The 23,260-nt window shown below is 46.7% G+C and overlaps 1 protein-coding gene across 3 annotated transcripts in view; it reads left to right on the plus strand.

Annotated features, from left to right (window-relative positions):
- The window catches only part of INPP5B (inositol polyphosphate-5-phosphatase B), a 738,051-nt gene that overhangs the window by 414,347 nt on the left and 300,444 nt on the right, over positions 1 to 23,260 (plus strand). For all 3 annotated transcript variants that reach the window (XM_069223977.1, XM_069223978.1, XM_069223979.1), the window contains 2 exons: positions 8,110 to 8,221; positions 8,319 to 8,428. In XM_069223977.1, the coding sequence (XP_069080078.1) occupies positions 8,110 to 8,221; positions 8,319 to 8,428 (222 nt within the window). The remainder of the gene's footprint in view (positions 1 to 8,109; positions 8,222 to 8,318; positions 8,429 to 23,260) is intronic.

Below are 23,260 nucleotides of genomic sequence, written 5' to 3' on the forward strand. Positions count from 1 at the left end.
GTCAGCCCGTTAGCTCAAGGGAGTCGTCATTCGACACAGTGCAAAAAAAAAGGGAGCACACTGCCTCACACTCCAGCAAAAAGTTGGCCCCAATGCATCTTGATAAATGCAGTCAGATTAATTTCACATTAACAAAAGTAATCAAAGTCTTTCACCTTAGTAGGTGCAGCAAGTGCTGTGTATCTCTGGACACGTGTTTCTGGGTTTCGCCCGTCATCAGCAGAGAGCAGCATATTTTGTGGGGTTGCTTGAAATGCCACCAAACGTCTTCTCAGGTTTATGTACCACTCTGGTGTGCAGGTGCCTCACCAAGGCTCGTCAGCCCGTTAGCTCAAGGGAGCCGTCATTCGACACAGTGCAAAAAAAAAAGGGAGCACACTGCCTCACACTCCAGCAAAAAGTTGGCCCCAATGCATCTTGATAAATGCAGTCAGATTAATTTCACATTAACAAAAGTAATCAAAGTCTTTCACCTTAGTAGGTGCAGCAAGTGCTGTGTATCTCTGGACACGTGTTTCTGGGTTTCGCCCGTCATCAGCAGAGAGCAGCATATTTTGTGGGGTTGCTTGAAATGCCACCAAACGTCTTCTCAGGTTTATGTACCACTCTGGTGTGCAGGTGCCTCACCAAGGCTCGTCAGCCCGTTAGCTCAAGGGAGCCGTCATTCGACACAGTGCAAAAAAAAAGGAAGCACACTGCCTCACACTCCAGCAAAAAGTTGGCCCCAATGCATCTTGATAAATGCAGTCAGATTAATTTCACATTAACAAAAGTAATCAAAGTCTTTCACCTTAGTAGGTGCAGCAAGTGCTGTGTATCTCTGGACACGTGTTTCTGGGTTTCGCCCGTCATCAGCAGAGAGCAGCATATTTTGTGGGGTTGCTTGAAATGCCACCAAACGTCTTCTCAGGTTTATGTACCACTCTGGTGTGCAGGTGCCTCACCAAGGCTCGTCAGCCCGTTAGCTCAAGGGAACCGTCATTCGACACAGTGCAAAAAAAAAGGGAGCACACTGCCTCACACTCCAGCAAAAAGTTGGCCCCAATGCATCTTGATAAATGCAGTCAGATTAATTTCACATTAACAAAAGTAATCAAAGTCTTTCACCTTAGTAGGTGCAGCAAGTGCTGTGTATCTCTGGACACGTGTTTCTGGGTTTCGCCCGTCATCAGCAGAGAGCAGCATATTTTGTGGGGTTGCTTGAAATGCCACCAAACGTCTTCTCAGGTTTATGTACCACTCTGGTGTGCAGGTGCCTCACCAAGGCTCGTCAGCCCGTTAGCTCAAGGGAGCCGTCATTCGACACAGTGCAAAAAAAAAGGGAGCACACTGCCTCACACTCCAGCAAAAAGTTGGCCCCAATGCATCTTGATAAATGCAGTCAGATTAATTTCACATTAACAAAAGTAATCAAAGTCTTTCACCTTAGTAGGTGCAGCAAGTGCTGTGTATCTCTGGACACGTGTTTCTGGGTTTCGCCCGTCATCAGCAGAGAGCAGCATATTTTGTGGGGTTGCTTGAAATGCCACCAAATGTCTTCTCAGGTTTATGTACCACTCTGGTGTGCAGGTGCCTCACCAAGGCTCGTCAGCCCGTTAGCTCAAGGGAGCCGTCATTCGACACAGTGCAAAAAAAAAAGGGAGCACACTGCCTCACACTCCAGCAAAAAGTTGGCCCCAATGCATCTTGATAAATGCAGTCAGATTAATTTCACATTAACAAAAGTAATCAAAGTCTTTCACCTTAGTAGGTGCAGCAAGTGCTGTGTATCTCTGGACACGTGTTTCTGGGTTTCGCCCGTCATCAGCAGAGAGCAGCATATTTTGTGGGGTTGCTTGAAATGCCACCAAACGTCTTCTCAGGTTTATGTACCACTCTGGTGTGCAGGTGCCTCACCAAGGCTCGTCAGCCCGTTAGCTCAAGGGAGCCGTCATTCGACACAGTGCAAAAAAAAAGGGAGCACACTGCCTCACACTCCAGCAAAAAGTTGGCCCCAATGCATCTTGATAAATGCAGTCAGATTAATTTCACATTAACAAAAGTAATCAAAGTCTTTCACCTTAGTAGGTGCAGCAAGTGCTGTGTATCTCTGGACACGTGTTTCTGGGTTTCGCCCGTCATCAGCAGAGAGCAGCATATTTTGTGGGGTTGCTTGAAATGCCACCAAACGTCTTCTCAGGTTTATGTACCACTCTGGTGTGCAGGTGCCTCACCAAGGCTCGTCAGCCCGTTAGCTCAAGGGAGCCGTCATTCGACACAGTGCAAAAAAAAAGGGAGCACACTGCCTCACACTCCAGCAAAAAGTTGGCCCCAATGCATCTTGATAAATGCAGTCAGATTAATTTCACATTAACAAAAGTAATCAAAGTCTTTCACCTTAGTAGGTGCAGCAAGTGCTGTGTATCTCTGGACACGTGTTTCTGGGTTTCGCCCGTCATCAGCAGAGTGCAGCATATTTTGTGGGGTTGCTTGAAATGCCACCAAACGTCTTCTCAGGTTTATGTACCACTCTGGTGTGCAGGTGCCTCACCAAGGCTCGTCAGCCCGTTAGCTCAAGGGAGCCGTCATTCGACACAGTGCAAAAAAAAAGGGAGCACACTGCCTCACACTCCAGCAAAAAGTTGGCCCCAATGCATCTTGATAAATGCAGTCAGATTAATTTCACATTAACAAAAGTAATCAAAGTCTTTCACCTTAGTAGGTGCAGCAAGTGCTGTGTATCTCTGGACACGTGTTTCTGGGTTTCGCCCGTCATCAGCAGAGAGCAGCATATTTTGTGGGGTTGCTTGAAATGCCACCAAACGTCTTCTCAGGTTTATGTACCACTCTGGTGTGCAGGTGCCTCACCAAGGCTCGTCAGCCCGTTAGCTCAAGGGAGCCGTCATTCGACACAGTGCAAAAAAAAAGGGAGCACACTGCCTCACACTCCAGCAAAAAGTTGGCCCCAATGCATCTTGATAAATGCAGTCAGATTAATTTCACATTAACAAAAGTAATCAAAGTCTTTCACCTTAGTAGGTGCAGCAAGTGCTGTGTATCTCTGGACACGTGTTTCTGGGTTTCGCCCGTCATCAGCAGAGAGCAGCATATTTTGTGGGGTTGCTTGAAATGCCACCAAACGTCTTCTCAGGTTTATGTACCACTCTGGTGTGCAGGTGCCTCACCAAGGCTCGTCAGCCCGTTAGCTCAAGGGAGCCGTCATTCGACACAGTGCAAAAAAAAAAGGGAGCACACTGCCTCACACTCCAGCAAAAAGTTGGCCCCAATGCATCTTGATAAATGAAGTCAGATTAATTTCACATTAACAAAAGTAATCAAAGTCTTTCACCTTAGTAGGTGCAGCAAGTGCTGTGTATCTCTGGACACGTGTTTCTGGGTTTCGCCCGTCATCAGCAGAGAGCAGCATATTTTGTGGGGTTGCTTGAAATGCCACCAAACGTCTTCTCAGGTTTATGTACCACTCTGGTGTGCAGGTGCCTCACCAAGGCTCGTCAGCCCGTTAGCTCAAGGGAGCCGTCATTCGACACAGTGCAAAAAAAAAGGGAGCACACTGCCTCACACTCCAGCAAAAAGTTGGCCCCAATGCATCTTGATAAATGCAGTCAGATTAATTTCACATTAACAAAAGTAATCAAAGTCTTTCACCTTAGTAGGTGCAGCAAGTGCTGTGTATCTCTGGACACGTGTTTCTGGGTTTCGCCCGTCATCAGCAGAGAGCAGCATATTTTGTGGGGTTGCTTGAAATGCCACCAAACGTCTTCTCAGGTTTATGTACCACTCTGGTGTGCAGGTGCCTCACCAAGGCTCGTCAGCCCGTTAGCTCAAGGGAGCCGTCATTCGACACAGTGCAAAAAAAAAGGGAGCACACTGCCTCACACTCCAGCAAAAAGTTGGCCCCAATGCATCTTGATAAATGCAGTCAGATTAATTTCACATTAACAAAAGTAATCAAAGTCTTTCACCTTAGTAGGTGCAGCAAGTGCTGTGTATCTCTGGACACGTGTTTCTGGGTTTCGCCCGTCATCAATGACGGCTCCCTTGAGCTAACGGGCTGACGAGCCTTGGTGAGGCACCTGCGCACCAGAGTGGTACATAAACCTGAGAAGACGTTTGGTGGCATTTCAAGCAACCCCACAAAATATGCTGCTCTCTGCTGATGACGGGTAAAACCCAGAAACACGTGTCCAGAGATACACAGCACTTGCTGCACCTACTAAGGTGAAAGACTTTGATTACTTTTGTTAATGTGAAACGAATCTGACTGCATTTACCAAGATGCATTGGGGCCAACTTTTTGCTGGAGTGTGAGGCAGTGTGCTCCCTTTTTTTTGCACTGTGTCGAATGACGGCTCCCTTGAGCTAACGGGCTGACGAGCCTTGGTGAGGCACCTGCGCACCAGAGTGGTACATAAACCTGAGAAGACGTTTGGTGGCATTTCAAGCAACCCCACAAAATATGCTGCTCTCTGCTGATGACGGGTAAAACCCAGAAACACGTGTCCAGAGATACACAGCACTTGCTGCACCTACTAAGGTGAAAGACTTTGATTACTTTTGTTAATGTGAAACGAATCTGACTGCATTTACCAAGATGCATTGGGGCCAACTTTTTGCTGGAGTGTGAGGCAGTGTGCTCCCTTTTTTTTGCACTGTGTCGAATGACGGCTCCCTTGAGCTAACGGGCTGACGAGCCTTGGTGAGGCACCTGCGCACCAGAGTGGTACATAAACCTGAGAAGACGTTTGGTGGCATTTCAAGCAACCCCACAAAATATGCTGCTCTCTGCTGATGACGGGTAAAACCCAGAAACACGTGTCCAGAGATACACAGCACTTGCTGCACCTACTAAGGTGAAAGACTTTGATTACTTTTGTTAATGTGAAACGAATCTGACTGCATTTACCAAGATGCATTGGGGCCAACTTTTTGCTGGAGTGTGAGGCAGTGTGCTCCCTTTTTTTTGCACTGTGTCGAATGACGGCTCCCTTGAGCTAACGGGCTGACGAGCCTTGGTGAGGCACCTGCGCACCAGAGTGGTACATAAACCTGAGAAGACGTTTGGTGGCATTTCAAGCAACCCCACAAAATATGCTGCTCTCTGCTGATGACGGGTAAAACCCAGAAACACGTGTCCAGAGATACACAGCACTTGCTGCACCTACTAAGGTGAAAGACTTTGATTACTTTTGTTAATGTGAAACGAATCTGACTGCATTTACCAAGATGCATTGGGGCCAACTTTTTGCTGGAGTGTGAGGTAGTGTGCTCCCTTTTTTTTGCACTGTGTCGAATGACGGCTCCCTTGAGCTAACGGGCTGACGAGCCTTGGTGAGGCACCTGCGCACCAGAGTGGTACATAAACCTGAGAAGACGTTTGGTGGCATTTCAAGCAACCCCACAAAATATGCTGCTCTCTGCTGATGACGGGTAAAACCCAGAAACACGTGTCCAGAGATACACAGCACTTGCTGCACCTACTAAGGTGAAAGACTTTGATTACTTTTGTTAATGTGAAACGAATCTGACTGCATTTACCAAGATGCATTGGGGCCAACTTTTTGCTGGAGTGTGAGGCAGTGTGCTCCCTTTTTTTTGCACTGTGTCGAATGACGGCTCCCTTGAGCTAACGGGCTGACGAGCCTTGGTGAGGCACCTGCGCACCAGAGTGGTACATAAACCTGAGAAGACGTTTGGTGGCATTTCAAGCAACCCCACAAAATATGCTGCTCTCTGCTGATGACGGGTAAAACCCAGAAACACGTGTCCAGAGATACACAGCACTTGCTGCACCTACTAAGGTGAAAGACTTTGATTACTTTTGTTAATGTGAAACGAATCTGACTGCATTTACCAAGATGCATTGGGGCCAACTTTTTGCTGGAGTGTGAGGCAGTGTGCTCCCTTTTTTTTGCACTGTGTCGAATGACGGCTCCCTTGAGCTAACGGGCTGACGAGCCTTGGTGAGGCACCTGCGCACCAGAGTGGTACATAAACCTGAGAAGACGTTTGGTGGCATTTCAAGCAACCCCACAAAATATGCTGCTCTCTGCTGATGACGGGTAAAACCCAGAAACACGTGTCCAGAGATACACAGCACTTGCTGCACCTACTAAGGTGAAAGACTTTGATTACTTTTGTTAATGTGAAACGAATCTGACTGCATTTACCAAGATGCAGTGGGGCCAACTTTTTGCTGGAGTGTGAGGCAGTGTGCTCCCTTTTTTTTGCACTGTGTCGAATGACGGCTCCCTTGAGCTAACGGGCTGACGAGCCTTGGTGAGGCACCTGCGCACCAGAGTGGTACATAAACCTGAGAAGACGTTTGGTGGCATTTCAAGCAACCCCACAAAATATGCTGCTCTCTGCTGATGACGGGTAAAACCCAGAAACACGTGTCCAGAGATACACAGCACTTGCTGCACCTACTAAGGTGAAAGACTTTGATTACTTTTGTTAATGTGAAACGAATCTGACTGCATTTACCAAGATGCATTGGGGCCAACTTTTTGCTGGAGTGTGAGGCAGTGTGCTCCCTTTTTTTTGCACTGTGTCGAATGACGGCTCCCTTGAGCTAACGGGCTGACGAGCCTTGGTGAGGCACCTGCGCACCAGAGTGGTACATAAACCTGAGAAGACGTTTGGTGGCATTTCAAGCAACCCCACAAAATATGCTGCTCTCTGCTGATGACGGGTAAAACCCAGAAACACGTGTCCAGAGATACACAGCACTTGCTGCACCTACTAAGGTGAAAGACTTTGATTACTTTTGTTAATGTGAAACGAATCTGACTGCATTTACCAAGATGCATTGGGGCCAACTTTTTGCTGGAGTGTGAGGCAGTGTGCTCCCTTTTTTTTGCACTGTGTCGAATGACGGCTCCCTTGAGCTAACGGGCTGACGAGCCTTGGTGAGGCACCTGCGCACCAGAGTGGTACATAAACCTGAGAAGACGTTTGGTGGCATTTCAAGCAACCCCACAAAATATGCTGCTCTCTGCTGATGACGGGTAAAACCCAGAAACACGTGTCCAGAGATACACAGCACTTGCTGCACCTACTAAGGTGAAAGACTTTGATTACTTTTGTTAATGTGAAACGAATCTGACTGCATTTACCAAGATGCATTGGGGCCAACTTTTTGCTGGAGTGTGAGGCAGTGTGCTCCCTTTTTTTTGCACTGTGTCGAATGACGGCTCCCTTGAGCTAACGGGCTGACGAGCCTTGGTGAGGCACCTGCGCACCAGAGTGGTACATAAACCTGAGAAGACGTTTGGTGGCATTTCAAGCAACCCCACAAAATATGCTGCTCTCTGCTGATGACGGGTAAAACCCAGAAACACGTGTCCAGAGATACACAGCACTTGCTGCACCTACTAAGGTGAAAGACTTTGATTACTTTTGTTAATGTGAAACGAATCTGACTGCATTTACCAAGATGCATTGGGGCCAACTTTTTGCTGGAGTGTGAGGCAGTGTGCTCCCTCTTTTTTTTGCACAGTAATTTGAACTATACTATGTTTCCTTCATTGTTAGGGAGCTTTGAGGGCATCTAATACTTTTCTTGAACTAGAAGAGAATTTTAATGTGTGATTTAAGAAGCTTTTTCATGTTGGGGTATAAAATACTTGGCAGGTATAGCTTTTCTAAATTCAATTTCATCTGTCTGTCTCAGAGTGCTGAGAGCGTAATTAAACTGGCATGCAGTTAAAAGTTCTGCAGATGTCTCATATACCCCAGACCGCACACTATAACTCAATGTTTTAAATATTGGGTACACCTATTCAAATATTTCTGGATCAGTTATTCAAAAACTTTCAAAGTGTTTGAATGTGGGCCCCAGTGTGAGTATCTTCAATGAGATGATCATTTAGTCAGTGACAAAACATTACATAGTATGGAAGTTATTGCGATATCAACAATTGTCACAGATTAGAACATATTGTATTAATTAATTTGGTGCAGTGGTTTATGAAGAATAGCTTGTCTATTGTGCATCAAGTCTTTGCGCATACATTTCAGTTGTTGCCACTATATGATTATGTGAAATCTTGTGGCTGAAGCCAGGAATTTCATGAGCATAAAAGTAAATGTGTTTTAATTTTCTTCTAGGGTTATACTGTGGTTCGGAGATCTCAACTACAGAATAAAAGACCTAGAATTGGAAACTGTGAAGACACTGATTGAGAAGAAAGCATTTGATGAACTGTATAAGTCTGATCAGGTACTTTTTTGTGCTAAGGACTGAACAAACAAAATACCTTTCTTCAGCTCATTAATTATATTTATACCAAATGAGAACTTTGAATTTTGGTTTGCAGCTTAAGTTGCAGATGGATGAAAAAGCGGTATTTGAGGGCTTTACAGAAGGTGAAATTAAATTCCAGCCTACTTACAAATACGACACTGGCTCTGATGAATGGGACACAAGGTTTGTGATTTGTATTTTCTCTGATAAAAAACAGTTTGAGCAAGAATTACCTTTTGATTTTCATTTGAGGAGGCAGTGAGCCAAGAGAATTTTCCCACCCAAGTAGCAAATGTAACAAGATCCAGAGGGTTATGGGGTTGGAGTAAACTGTTTATATTCTTAATGGTTAAATATTAGATGTTTCTTGTTCATTTATTGCTGATCCATCAGACTTCCCAAATGGTAGGAGTTTTGAAAGCTAGATTAATTTTTGCATTTTATACTCACTTTGGACTTTTTCTCAATAATACCTTTATTGGTGTTGGGTGCTGTTTTTGATTATGGATGATTGTACAGTTTCTCTTTTCTGGGGCTCCTCTGGGTGGCAATTATGTATTTTTACATTGTGTATTACATTTTATAATAGCCTTTTTATTTACTGATATTGTTTCAAATAAAAGAGAGGTACAATTGTTGAAGGTTGAGCAAAGAGCTGATATTATTTAATAATTTGTACAACCTTTTTAATTTGTTAGTACTGTTATCATCTGATGTGGGTAAATTAATCAACTCCAATATGTCAAACAAAATATGAAAGCAATCAGTTTATACTGATCAATTAACCATAACATTTGGATAATTGGATGACGAACTTGGTTCATTATTAATGCCAAATGTAGATGTGGTATGCTTCTTAATCATATATGATCATAGTCTTTCTCCATGTCCAATGAGGAGCACTATAATGCCACTGAAACAGCTGCCAAATCCCGATGAGGTAAATGTAAGGGCTTGTAGATGGTTAAAAATATGGGTGATACCATAGAATGAAAAATGTCCTAGCTGTCGTAACAGAAAGTTTCAATTCTATTAAGGACACTGAGGCGAGAATTATGCTTTCTTTCTTCCCTTTATTAGATCACAGCAGACTTTAAAAGCAACTACGTTTCCCAGGACACCCTGAGTCAGAACTACAACTCTTCGTCAGCCAGTCCTGTCACTCCATGAACCATATCCCTCTGCACTGCTTCAGGCACCTCCTCTTTCTTGCCGCGAGATGAAGATAACAGACAACTCAATCACCTTTGCTGGATTCATTAGCTGCGAGCCAAACAAAAAGAACAAGGTGTGAACTGATAGTCAAAACCACATTCCCTCCATTGTTGCTGCAAAAGAACAGCTATTTCTAATATCATGACCAACACATCCAATAGAAATTCAACGTCTTAAAAAGCAACAAAACATTTGAACACTTACTCCTAACCAGACCTCTTATCAACGAAATTAATTCCCCAGGCGGGAGTATGACAAACAATGTCTGGGAGAGAATAATCCTTGCCTCCGTGTCCTTAATAGAATTGAAACTTTCCGTTACGACAGCTAGGAAATTTTTCATTCTGTGTCAGGACCGGAGGAAAGAATTATGCTTGTTCAAAGGTTATCCACCACCAATGAAGCCATGTCAATTACTGCCTTAAATTAGAACCTCTTGAACATGGAATCAGATGACCAATCAGCTGACCGAATGTGCCCTTAAACGAGCCACATTGATCCCTGCATTCTGCATAACCCATCGCTCCCATCGGGCTATGGTTGGCGATGAGACAGCTTTGAAAGGTTTCCTTATGGAGATCAGCAGTTGACTCTTCCCCTGCGGGTATGGGGGTGTGTATGTCTTCGTTTGCATGCTCATATGCTTTGAGGCATATCACAACACACAACTTAAGTGCCCTGTCAAAAGCAGGATAAGAAATCAACCTTGTGTCAGCTTTCGTCCACCTGGACACATGAAAGGTGACTCCCTGAGGTTTAAAAACCCTCCTCGAAAGGCCCAGAGCTCGAACATCTGAAACCTTTCTGCAGGATACCAGGCACAACAACATTGCTAGCTTGCCCGATATTTCCTTCCTCAACAGGTACTCATTCGATTGCCAGGATTGAAAGAGGTTAAGAACCAGATTAACAACCCATAGATTTGAATACTTAGGTTGTGGGGGAAGAGCAAGGTGAATGCCTCGCGATGGCTTGCACACTAAAGGATGTTCCCCCACTGGTAAGTTCTGAATGGGAAAAGAACCCGCTGAAATGGCAGACCGATACGCATTCACTGTACGGTAAGCCATACCCCTAGACGCCAAAGAGGTCAAGAAGTTCAAGACCGGGACAGTGTTGCACCCCATGGAATCTCCTTCCTGTTGAAGACACTTACGCCCCCACTTTGACCATGCAGAATATCTCTTAGAGGTGCTGTCTGCCCTGGCTGCGGCCAGGAGTCTTTCAGCCTCCGATGAAAGGCCTGAGACTCTCCATTGTTCCCTGTAGTCCTTCAGGACATAAGGGGAAGGCAGTCTTGGAGAACCAACAGATGACTCTGACCTAGAAGATCCTTCAAAATATCTGGATCTTGGGGGCAAGGGATTGGAAAATCCCAAGAAAGTTCTAGAAGAACCGGAAACCACACTTGAGATCTCCAAACCGGTGTAATCAGTACAACCTGCGCTTTCTGCCTGCGTACCTGCTCTGGCAGGCGTGTGTCGCGCCGCGCGGTGCGGCGCGAGCCGAGAGCTCGACTTCGGCCGGGCGTTCGGCTCGGGCCGCGCACCGCGTTATTAAGACGCGGCGCGCCCCCAGCCTCTCCTGCGCGTTTCGAGGCCCCAGATTTGCTTGGGGCCTCGTTCTTCCTTCTGCCTTTCACTGTCCCAGGGGTCTCTGAACCCTCTTACCTGTTTTTCTTCGTTTCCTTGTCCTTTCTTCTGTTTGCAGTCTGTTGTGTGCCTTTCTTTATGTCTTTTCCTCCTTCCCAGATTCCTGTGCTTTCCCAGCATTCCTTGTTCCCTATTCTCTATGGTTCCTCTACTATTCTGTTCTATATATTGTTTCCCTATCTAAGATGGTGTCCTTTTACTTCCTGTGGGTCACTTCCTGTTTGTTGGTATATAAGGGCTGTGTTTTTCCTCTTTCCTTGCGCTGCAACACTTTCTGCTCAGTTGGTGTCTTCGCTCCTGATTTCCTTGCCTTTTGGTTTTGGACTCAGCATTCTGTGTTTTCTGAATTTTGCTCCTTTTGGATTCCTGTTTGTTTGTTCTTGTTTTTCTCCAGGACTTTTCCTGTTTGGAGGTTTTTCCCCTTTGGAAGGGGTTTTTCCCTCTGGCGCTACTTTCTGAAGGGCACGGTCTGTTCTTGGTGTCTCCATTGCCTACAGCACCGTGGCTACCAGAAAGAGTCGCCCCTTTTTGGGCCAAAGCCGAACATTGAAGATTCACGCCACCAGATCTGCAAATTCCAGGCGCAAGCAGCACGTGAGTCGTGACAGATTGCAGCGCCTAACCATTCCGACGTCCTCAAACACCATGGATAATACAGTGGCGGCTGCTGCAGATCCGGAGCAATCTCTGTTAACCACGATTCAGCAACAAGCCCAGGAGTTGCAACAACTACGTAATGAAAATGCTGCGTTACGACAGGCTTTGGCCCTCCGCACCAGTGATGTTCCGACAATCTCCGCTTCTACCCCTTGTTTCTCTGGTGAACCAACCAAGCTTCGCGAGTTCTTGGATGCTTTAACGGTGTATTTCGCCTTCCGACCTACTCAATTCTCCCACGACAGGACCAAGGTGGGTTACCTTATCAGTGCCTTATCCGGCCCAGCCTTGGCCTGGGCAACCCCGATGGTGTCCTCCGACGACCCTGTATTGTCAGACTATTCCGCCTTTGTGAGTCGCTTCAAACAAATGTTTAGCCGTCCTGGATTGGAAGCCTCCGCTGAAGAAGCCTTGTGCGACATCCAACAAGGCTCCCAAGACGTCCTGCAATATATAACCCGTTTTCGTCAGCTGGCGGCAGAGACCACTTGGGTGGAACGTACTCTGGTAACATTATTTCGTAGAGGACTCAAAGAAGAAATAAAGGATGAACTAGTGCATTCTACCAGAGCGGAAGATCTTCGTGGCCTGATGGATCAAGCACTGTCCATCGAATATCGTCTTCAGGAACGGAGATCGGAAAAGAAAAGGAGTAGAGGGTTTACCCAGCCAAGTAGCTCACGTGCATACCTGCAGCGTTCCGAGGAACCTCGCACTCCTGCTAGAGACATCGAAGGGGAACCCATGCAGGTGGATACTACCCGAGGTCCGCTCTCTGCTAGTGAACGAGAAGACAGACGCAAGAGAGGGTTGTGCCTGTATTGTGGTTCTGCTGGTCACATACTCCGTACCTGTCCAGTACGTCCGTCCAGACCTTCGGGAAACGCCACCTCCCGTCCTCTGTAAGAAGGGAGGGGACGGGATCTACAGCTATACCTTCCATCAGCTCCTTTAATGACAATACAACTGCCTTGTTCATCTTTCCTGTCCTGTTACAACTTCCTGACGGTCGTCAAGAAAAGACTATGGCATTACTAGACTGTGGTGCTAGTGGTATATACATGGACAAGACATGGGCTGCTGCTAACCTAGTTCCTACTCAAGCAAAAGAAGTACCCGAACAGGTACACACTGTGGATGGATCTTTGATATCCTCTGGTCCTGTAGACACCACTACCCTGATGTTAAGTCTACAGGTGGGAAACCATCAAGAACACATCTCCTTCGATCTTATTACGTCCCCTAACCATACCATCATTCTTGGAATTCCGTGGCTCATTAGACATAACCCATATATAAATTGGGTTACCCGGACAGTCTCTTTGTCTTCGCAATTTTGTCACGAGAACTGTTTTACTTCCGACAAGTATTGGTCTCCGAAAAGATCCTTAGCTACTGAAGGTGCCACTGGTATGTCCATTAATACGGTCCAAGGGGTCCCAGACCACTATTTGGAGTTTCAGGATATTTTCCAAAAACCGTCAAAACCTGTGCTACCTCCACATCGAGAATATGATTGTGCAATTCCATTAGAACCCGGCACAATTGTTCCTTTTGGGAGGATGTACTCCCTCACGGAACCCGAAAGGGAAGTTCTAAAGGAGTATCTGGACGAAAATATACAGAGTGGTCTTATTGTTCCATCGTCGTCTCCGGCTGGGGCCCCTCTCTTTTTTGTGCCCAAGAAGACTAAGGATCTTCGTCCGTGCCTGGATTTTCGAGGTCTGAATAAAATCACCATTAAGGATCGTTATCCTTTGCCTCTCATCAGGGACATACTGGAAGCAATCAGAGGGGCCCAACGTTTTACTAAATTGGATTTACGAGGAGCCTACCACCTTTTACGCATAAGAGAAGGCGACGAATGGAAGACAGCATTCAGGACCCCATTTGGCCATTTTGAATATAGGGTTATGCCGTTTGGTCTTACTAACGCCCCGGCAATCTTCCAGAGATTTATGGACTCAGTGTTTTCAGACCTACTTAATCAGACAGTCGTGATCTACCTAGATGACATTCTTATTTATTCTAGAAATCCTGAACTCCATACTTCCCATGTGAAACAAGTTCTTCAAAGACTTCGTGATCATCAACTATTTTGCAAACCAGAGAAATGTGAGTTCGACATAACGGAAGTCAAATATCTGGGCTATCATTTAAGTCCCACCGGCATAGCTATGGATCAAGAAAAGGTACAAGCTATCCTAGAGTGGCCTTCTCCTTCTACCATAAAAGAAACACAATGTTTCCTAGGTTTAGCAAACTTCTATCGACAATTCATTCTAGACTTTGCCAGTCAGACTAGCCACATAACTCACACCTTAAAGAAGGACAATTTAAAGAAGGGGTTTGTCTGGACTGAGGCTGCTGAAGCAGCCTTTCAAAGCTTAAAGAGAGCCTTCACCCAAGCCCCCATCTTAAGACATCCAGATACCACCAAGCAATTTATAGTAGTAACTGATGCTTCTGAGAGAGCCATCGGAGCTGTCTTACTCCAACGACAAGAGGATGATGGCCTTGAACATCCTGTTTTCTATTTGTCTCATATCCTTTCCACAGCTGAACAACATTATTCCGTACTTGAAAGGGAATTATTGGCTCTGAAAACAGCCTGCCTTGAGTGGAGGCAGTTTCTGATGGGTTCCAAGGAACCATTTGAGGTGAGGACAGACCACCGTAATTTACAATGTTTAAGAAATTTTGTATGCCAGAATAGTCGTCAGGCCCGCTGGGCCTTTTTCTTCAGTCAGTACGATTTTTATATTACATATATTCCAGGATCTCAAAACATTCTGGCTGATGCTCTGTCTCGCCGATATCCAGAGTGTTCTCCTTCCTCATCCCAGTATCTTCTAGAACCCAGTAAGATCATTGGAGTGGCTCAGTCTTTCCTGGAAGAAGTACAACAAGAATACGCCAACCTATCGGACCATGACATAGAAGAACTAAGACCATTATTGTACAAAAGACAAGGATATTTTTATTACCAAGACCTGATATTCCTCCCTACAAACAAGGTGCAAAAGAAAGCATTACAAATGTGCCATGATTCCCCTGTAGCTGGTCACAGAGGCATCAAGGCCACACAAGAATTACTTTCACGATTTTTTTGGTGGCCTACCTGGAAACTGGATGTGGAAAGATACGTTCAGGCCTGTCCCATATGTGCCCAAGTCAAAATACCTCACACCAGACCGGCAGGATTACTACAACCTTTGCCTGTTCCATCGGCCCCATGGCATACTATCTCTACTGATTTTATGTGTTCGCTCCCACCATCAGCAGGAAACCGGGTTATCATGGTCACAGTGGATTCTTTCACAAAGATGGCTCATTTCACTGGCCTAAAAAAGCTGCCTACTTCCCAAGAACTAGGTCAAATATTCATAGATCATGTCTTCCGTCTCCATGGACTTCCACATACCATAATCTCTGATAGAGGACCTCAGTACATCTCCCGATTTTGGAAGCATTTTTGTAAAACACTGAATATGAATAGAGCCCTGTCTTCAGGGTTCCATCCTCAGACCAACGGACAGACTGAGCGTCTGAACCAAGGACTAGAGCAATATCTTCGATGCTTTTGCAATTCTACCCAAAGTAACTGGAGCACTTACCTCTCTTTAGCTGAATTTTCCTACAATAACTCAGTCCATAGTGCCTCCAAGGTCACTCCCTTTTTCTGTTCCTATGGTTTTCATCCTACCTCTTTCCCTACTTCTCCACAATCCAACTCTCCTCTACCTGCTATTAACTATTTCTCCAAACGCCTTCTCCAACTCCATAAACTAATTCGATCTAATTTGTTACATACCAAGAGGTATATGAAGAAGGCTGCAGACAAGAGACGTACAACCAATCCAAATTATCATCTGCAAGATAAAGTCTGGCTCTCCTCCAAATTCTTGCCCTCACGTCTCTCTCAAAACAAGTTCACACCTCGTTACTATGGGCCTTTCCGTATTCTCCAGTTGGTCAATCCTGTCACTGTCCGTCTTCACTTACCCCATACATGGAAGATCCATCCGGTTTTTCATGTTTCTCAGCTTAAACCTTATGTGCCTGATCCTTACTCACGTCAGTTTCCTTGTCCACCTCCTGTCCTTGTGAATGATGCTCCTGAATATGAAGTGCAGGAAATCTGTGACTCTCGTCTTTTTCATAAACGACTTCAGTATCTGATTCATTGGAAGGGTTATCCTCTCAGTGAATGTTCATGGGAAGATGCCTCTTCCGTTCACGCTCCTCTCCTGACTCAACGCTTTCACTGTTTATTCCCTCTTAAACCTGGGCCTTCGGGAGGGGGACCTACTGTCGCGCCGCGCGGTGCGGCGCGAGCCGAGAGCTCGACTTCGGCCGGGCGTTCGGCTCGGGCCGCGCACCGCGTTATTAAGACGCGGCGCGCCCCCAGCCTCTCCTGCGCGTTTCGAGGCCCCAGATTTGCTTGGGGCCTCGTTCTTCCTTCTGCCTTTCACTGTCCCAGGGGTCTCTGAACCCTCTTACCTGTTTTTCTTCGTTTCCTTGTCCTTTCTTCTGTTTGCAGTCTGTTGTGTGCCTTTCTTTATGTCTTTTCCTCCTTCCCAGATTCCTGTGCTTTCCCAGCATTCCTTGTTCCCTATTCTCTATGGTTCCTCTACTATTCTGTTCTATATATTGTTTCCCTATCTAAGATGGTGTCCTTTTACTTCCTGTGGGTCACTTCCTGTTTGTTGGTATATAAGGGCTGTGTTTTTCCTCTTTCCTTGCGCTGCAACACTTTCTGCTCAGTTGGTGTCTTCGCTCCTGATTTCCTTGCCTTTTGGTTTTGGACTCAGCATTCTGTGTTTTCTGAATTTTGCTCCTTTTGGATTCCTGTTTGTTTGTTCTTGTTTTTCTCCAGGACTTTTCCTGTTTGGAGGTTTTTCCCCTTTGGAAGGGGTTTTTCCCTCTGGCGCTACTTTCTGAAGGGCACGGTCTGTTCTTGGTGTCTCCATTGCCTACAGCACCGTGGCTACCAGAAAGAGTCGCCCCTTTTTGGGCCAAAGCCGAACATTGAAGATTCACGCCACCAGATCTGCAAATTCCAGGCGCAAGCAGCACGTGAGTCGTGACAGCGTGTGATCATGGCAAAGGGCGAAAGGCATAGCCCTTCTCCCTTGTGCAATCCTGGAGAAATGCATCTGACGCCCAGGCCTGACTGGCCTGCTTTCAGCTGACGTAGCAGGGAATTTGATGATCCAGCCTTGACTCAAAAAGGTTCACTGTGAACGAACCCCAGATTGAGCTGAGTTTTGCAAAAACTTGCACATCTAAATGCCACAAGCTCATGTCTGGCCATTCATGTGAACACCAATCCGCTATGTGATTTGAGGACCCAGGGAGGTACTCCGCCGTGACAGATATATTGTACGCCAGACAGTACACCCACAGCTCCTTGGCTAGGTCTGCCAAGACTTTTGATCTGCCCCCCTCCCCCCCTCCCCCTCTCCCCGGGTGTTTTATATAACTGACCATCAACCAGTTGTCCATCTTGAGTAGAACAGAGCAATTCGCCCTGTTCTTGGTCCAGCATTGAATTGTAAAAGAGCCTGCCAGGAGCTCCTGGCAATTGATGTGAAGGGCCTGTTCTGCCGACGACCGCTTTCCCCCAGTAAAGGAGTCCCTGCAACGAGTTCCCCAACTGGAGCTGCTGGCATCTGACTCTATGATATTGTCTGAATCCGAGCCGAAAATCGCCCAGCCATTCCAGGCCTACTTGTGAGAGAGCCACCAGTGCATCTCGCCTTTTGCATCCTCAGTCAGCGACACCTGTTCTGAATAGGAGAGACCTCTGCGCAGATGGGAGGATTTGAGGCGCTGAAGGGCCCTGTAATGCAGATTACCTGGAAAGATCAGCTGAATCGAGTGAGAAGCCCCACTACTAGAGCGATCTGGTGCAGGGAGGATGAGACCTTCAAAAGAGTCTTCCTTAACTCCCTGGGTATCTATGCTATTTTGCGAGACGGCAAACATGTGGGTCTTGTGCACCGAGTTTATGACAAACCCAAGAAAGGTTGGTTGCCTGGAGGGCGCCAGCAGAGATATTTCGGACATTGATCAAGAACCCCAAACTCTCTAGAAGGGAAATGGCGTACTGTAAGCTGTTCTTGCAGCTTCTAGGGGCATTGATCCATCATCAATAGGTCGCCGAGGTAGATGATCAATCGAACTCCCCTTGCCCTGAGGTGCTCTATAACTGGTCTCAAAACCTTGGTAAAACACCAGGGGGCTGAGGAGAGTCTAAACAGCAGGGTCTTGAACTCATAGACTTGCCCCTTCCATTGAAATTGCAGAAAGTGGCAGGGGGGAGAGTTGGGGGGGGGGGGAATCAGGACCGCCAGGTAAGCATCCTGCAGATCTAGGCGCGCCATCCAGTCGCTGGGGCGCAGAAGATCGCACACCAGATGGATACCCTCCATCTTGAAGTGGCGGAACAACAGCCAACCATTGAATTCCCTCGGGTTGATCACAGGACGCTGCCCCCCATCTCTTTTGTCTACTATGAAGATGTTGCTCAAGAAACCCTGAGGATGAAGCGAAGCCAGGGCAATAACCACCTTGCGTAGCAGTTCTTGCATCTCCTGATCCACAAGAGTTTCCTTAGCGTGGGAGAAGACCAGGGGACGGGACGTGAGGTCTGAACTGGGGACCCAAAGAACTCTAGCTGAAATCTGCAGAAGGTCTGGAGAACCCAAGGTTCTGAAATAAGAGGTTCCCAGTTGTGCATGAACTGAGCCAGCCGCCCCCCCCAACTGGTGTGAAACCCCCCGACATGGCACTTCCCGGTCTGGGTTCCCTGCAATTGTCCACGGAAGAACTCATTTGTGCTTCTGCCTCGTTGTCCTCGCCTAGTAGGGAAGAATTCTCCGTAATGAGGTTGCTCAACTGCCCTGCGTGGGGCTTGGATATAAAAACTGCCGATCAAATGCCCTCTCCCACGACAGGCCACGATGAAAAGGTGGGGCTGGAAAATCTTTTTGTGGAAGATTGCACCTTATCCAAGGACGCAAAGGTGGAGAGGAACTTCAAAAGCTCCTTGATAAAGGGGTCCCTGAAGAGATTGCCCTGAGCCACCGCCCGCCTCAGTAGACTTGAGGTCCCCGAGCTTTGGGACAACCTTTATCAACAGAGATCTGCACCTTTCTGCTGAGAGAGCGCAATTGGTGTTGCCCAGGAATATGACGGATCTCTGGGCCCAACAGGAGACCACCTCCAGGGATAGCGGGGTATCTGTTGCCTTTGCTTGCTCCGCCAGCTCCAGAATCCTCATGAGGTGGCCCGAAATGTCTAGCAGTTTATCTTGACAGGCCATCCAGGACCTGTTAATCCCTTTTTTGGGGTCTTTGCGAAATTTCTGTAGAATCATGGCCATCCAGGGGTGGATATTAGGGGTAGCGGACACTTTTCCCGGGAGGGATGGGCGAGGGCACTCCTCTCTCAACCTCGCACGAACCTCCTTCTCCAGCAGTTTGCGCAGCCTACTGGAAACGTAAGAGGTGACCGGAGGGGACCCACTCAGAGGAGCGGGGTGTACCAGGTCCACCGGTTTGAGCATGTCAGATGACCCAGCAGACTGAGAAGGCTTTGATAGAGGCCGGGTGGGCCTCCAAGGCCTAGATGGACCCTCCTTGTTGTTGGAGTCATGCGAGTCATCCTCGTCAGCATCTGCTGATGGCAGCAGCAAGAGAGGGTCATTTTGCAGGGCATCCCTAGGAGGGCGCTCTGTGAACACCTGTTTGACTCTCTCAAAAGCTGACATCCAGTCTGCTTTCCATTTTGCATTTAAGGGGACGCTGCGTCCCCTGCTCCCAGTTTGAGGAATGTTTAGTGGGTAGAGAAAGATTGAGGGGGTTGGGCAGGAATACACCAACTGTAGAAGGCGCCTCTCAAAAGGTTCAATCACGGCAGCCACTGCATGATGGGCAGAGGCATCTACCACCTTGCAGAATTCTCTATCAATGGGGAGGATCAAGGGGGTCTCCTCCTCCACATATTCCTCGTCTTGCATGGCGGAGCTGTGGGAGTACAGGCCAAAGTCGGGTCCACTATTGTAGTTGCTCAATGTGCTGGCAAAAAACAGACAATTTAGCTGAGTCTAGCTCAGGTCGTCCTATGTGCTGACCGCATATTTAGGCACAGTGTGTCAATTGGTAGGGGTAATACCCTGGCTTGTAAAGGCTTAAAGCCGTGGCAGAAAACGTCTGGGGTTATCCCCAGGGGCCATGTCCCTTAAGGCATCTAGGGAGAGTCTAAACACCTGGGCCCAGCCCCCTGTAGCAGACGTTGGCGCTCTCTCATGCATAAAATAGGAAAAGCTGTAAAACGAGCCTTGCAGCTCCATACAGACCCGTGAACCACAGGCGTCCACCTCTGTTTATAAACAGGCCAAGGCACTTGCCTGTGCCCTGGTACAGACCCCACCACAGGGTGTCAGGGCTTCCGAGGTGGATGGCGGCTCCAAGTGTCAGAGCAGCGCCCTGCCCACTGTAGGCACCCAGGATCACTGCAGCACCGGCTGGGCGAAACAAGCTTCAAATGGGGCGGTGACGAGCGCCCCGACGGCTCCCCTGAAAAGGAAACGTTAGTGCACCGCTGCGGAGACTTGCACTAAGCAACACACGCGCACACAAAAGAGAAAAGGAACATCAATGGCAAAGAGAAACGAACAGCACTTATCTTCATGAGAACAGTAAAGAAAGATGAAGTGCCTGAAGCGATGCAGAAGGATATGGGCCATATGGGGGTTTGGGACTGGCTGACGAAGAGATGTAGTTCTGAGTCAGGGTGAACTGGGAAATGTAGTTGCTTTTAAAGTCTACTGTGTTCGAATAAATGAAAGAAGGAAAACCTAATCCTCGTCTCCTGTGCTGACATAGTGCATTTTAAGGAGGTAATGGGATTCTATTGATTTCTAGTACATTAATTTAATCTGTGTAGTGCCAAATAATGTGTTTTGATAACTCAAAAATCAATTTTAAAAAGTTTTGATTGGACCTTTTAGCTAATATGAAAACATCTAAAAGCTATAGAAATTCACCAGTTATGCCACCATACCTCCCTATATTCTCTATTTGTGAATTCACATGTGATATTTCAGGTGACCTTAAACATGACATTGTTTATGATGTAATTTGTGGTCTCACATATTTCACCACTGATATCATGGATGACCGACGCTGCAAGTGACTGCAAGTGTATATCTACACCTGTTTGCTAACAATGGAAATACAGTCCTGTTATAATGTTTTGGTTACAATTCCATCTGCATATTAAAGCGGTACTGCAGCCTTATTTCTCCCAAAAATATTATACTAATATGTATTGCTAGGAAGCTGTATTTGTAGCACTAATCAGTATTTATATGCACAGAAGACACCCCGGATTACATCATCTGTGGCATCACTGCTAACAGTGCATATCACATTACCATTGGCATCATCATTGATTTCATTGAAGTAGCAAATAATTGCTTTTCTGCACAACTCTGTACTGTGGGTGTACAGCCTTGTTTCCGTACAAATCTGCTCTGGTTTCATCTGTGTACTAAAAGTGATACTGCAACCTTCTACCTACAATTATTTTTGACAGATACTTATACCTATAGATTCCTTACATCTTGAAAACTCCTCCTGGTTCCGGATTGGTTCGGAAGACTTTCTCCATAGCTCTATTGTGACGGTATGGGGTTGCTGATTTCGTTTGACACCAAAAGTGATGTTCCTGTGTCATTACTGACCTCGTAAAAAGCACTTTTGCTGTCGTATTTAATGCCAGATCCCTTTTTCCCCCATTATTTTTCCCATCTTCATCATGGTTCTGGAGCTCAAATCTCCACATAGAAATCTCTGTCACAAGTGCAGCAACCATTTCCCCTCTCAAAAGGTCAGAATTCAAGCCTTGTGGCAAATGTGAAGGGCAATGATCCCCTCCCCAAAATCTGTCTGTGGTGCTTGAGCTCTGACCATACTCCAGATCTTGTGAGTCACTTCAGAGCATGCACCCACAGCCCATTAAAGAAATGGAAGCTATACTCCTGTGGCCAGGGCCAAGAAAAGTAGAGGCAGACGCAGGTTGAATCCTGTTCACTGGTGTTTACTGGTGTCACTGGAGTCAAGATCCTTCCAACAAAAGTGTAAGAAGAGGAGGCATGAGAGCAAACACAAGTGATATATGTTCCCCAGGCCTCTCTTGAACTCTTTTTTGTAACTGGAATTTTTAGAGGCTTCCCTTCCACAGGAACATCAGATAAGCAGGTGTCAATGAATGCACTGGCTCCAGTTCCACCCCAGCTGTATCCAGACATTTTGTTGCCCAGGACTGATTCAGCCCCTAATTTTAGCACCGTGTTTGAGGTATTCAGGCATGGTATGGCTCCCTGTAGAGTACCTTTTAGCCCCATGGTACCTGTGAGGATGCCATATTCAGCCTTTGGCTCTGATACATACCTGCAGAAGGGAGGCACAACAACTGGAGGAGAGAGATTTCAGGGAACACCATACACCTTATCAAACTGTTAGCACTGTCTCTGAGCAGGATGACTTTCAGGAGTCCTTACAGGACTTCCAGGTGTTTGCAGAGGCTAGTGGCCTAGATACCTTCCCTGAGTTGGAGTTCTTTACCCATCTGGGCCCCTTCCTCCTGGATCAACATCATACTGCTTCATCATTAGAAAAGCAACAGAGGTCCTTGAGTTACCCATGCCTACTGTTGAAACTAATGGCAATATTCTGACAGATGTCCTGCAACCTTCCACTCACACTTCGGACCCAATGCTGCCCTTCAATTAGGCTCTCCTAGAATAATATTTGGCTACTTGCACCACACCATTCGTGACCCCTCCCACCAATAGGTCAACTGCAAGAAGGCACAGACCTGCCCCAAGTATCCATCATTTCTGTTGGAGCATTGCGAGTCATGCCTCTTGTTCATCTAAGCTCACGCCTGGAAAGTTGTCTACTGCAATCACTGATTAAGAATCTAAAAGGATTGTGGCTTGGGTGGAAAAAAGGTCTCCAGCCATGAGCCTAATCTTGAAGTCCCTCAATACCACTTGTTTGCTAGGGAGTCAAATGCAAAAGCAACAAGGTAATGGATGTTATGCTTCAATTAATCTCAACCACTAACAGTCGCTCAGGCTGCATCCCAATCCATCATATTTCGCCCAGCATGCCACCTCAATTTGGACCCAGCCACATGCAAATCAGTCTTGACGCTGTTCCTCATGGGCACAGTCCAGCTCGAACTGCCAGGCCAGGTCCCCCCTTAACCAAAACGCAAGCAACAAAGAACCTGTTTTGATGTTGTTACGGTACCTTCATTTGGGTATAGCTTGGTACTAGGGGCACAGTGAGGCAGGGGCCCAAGTCTGGGCATAACTGGCATAGTTAGGGCATCAAATGCAAAAACAACTAGGTGATGAATGGAATGCTTGAATTAATCTCAGCCACTGGTAGTCACACAGGGCCGCATCCTA

This window comes from Pleurodeles waltl, chromosome 3_1, assembly GCF_031143425.1.
Source record: "Pleurodeles waltl isolate 20211129_DDA chromosome 3_1, aPleWal1.hap1.20221129, whole genome shotgun sequence".
Lineage (NCBI taxonomy): Eukaryota > Metazoa > Chordata > Amphibia > Caudata > Salamandridae > Pleurodeles > Pleurodeles waltl.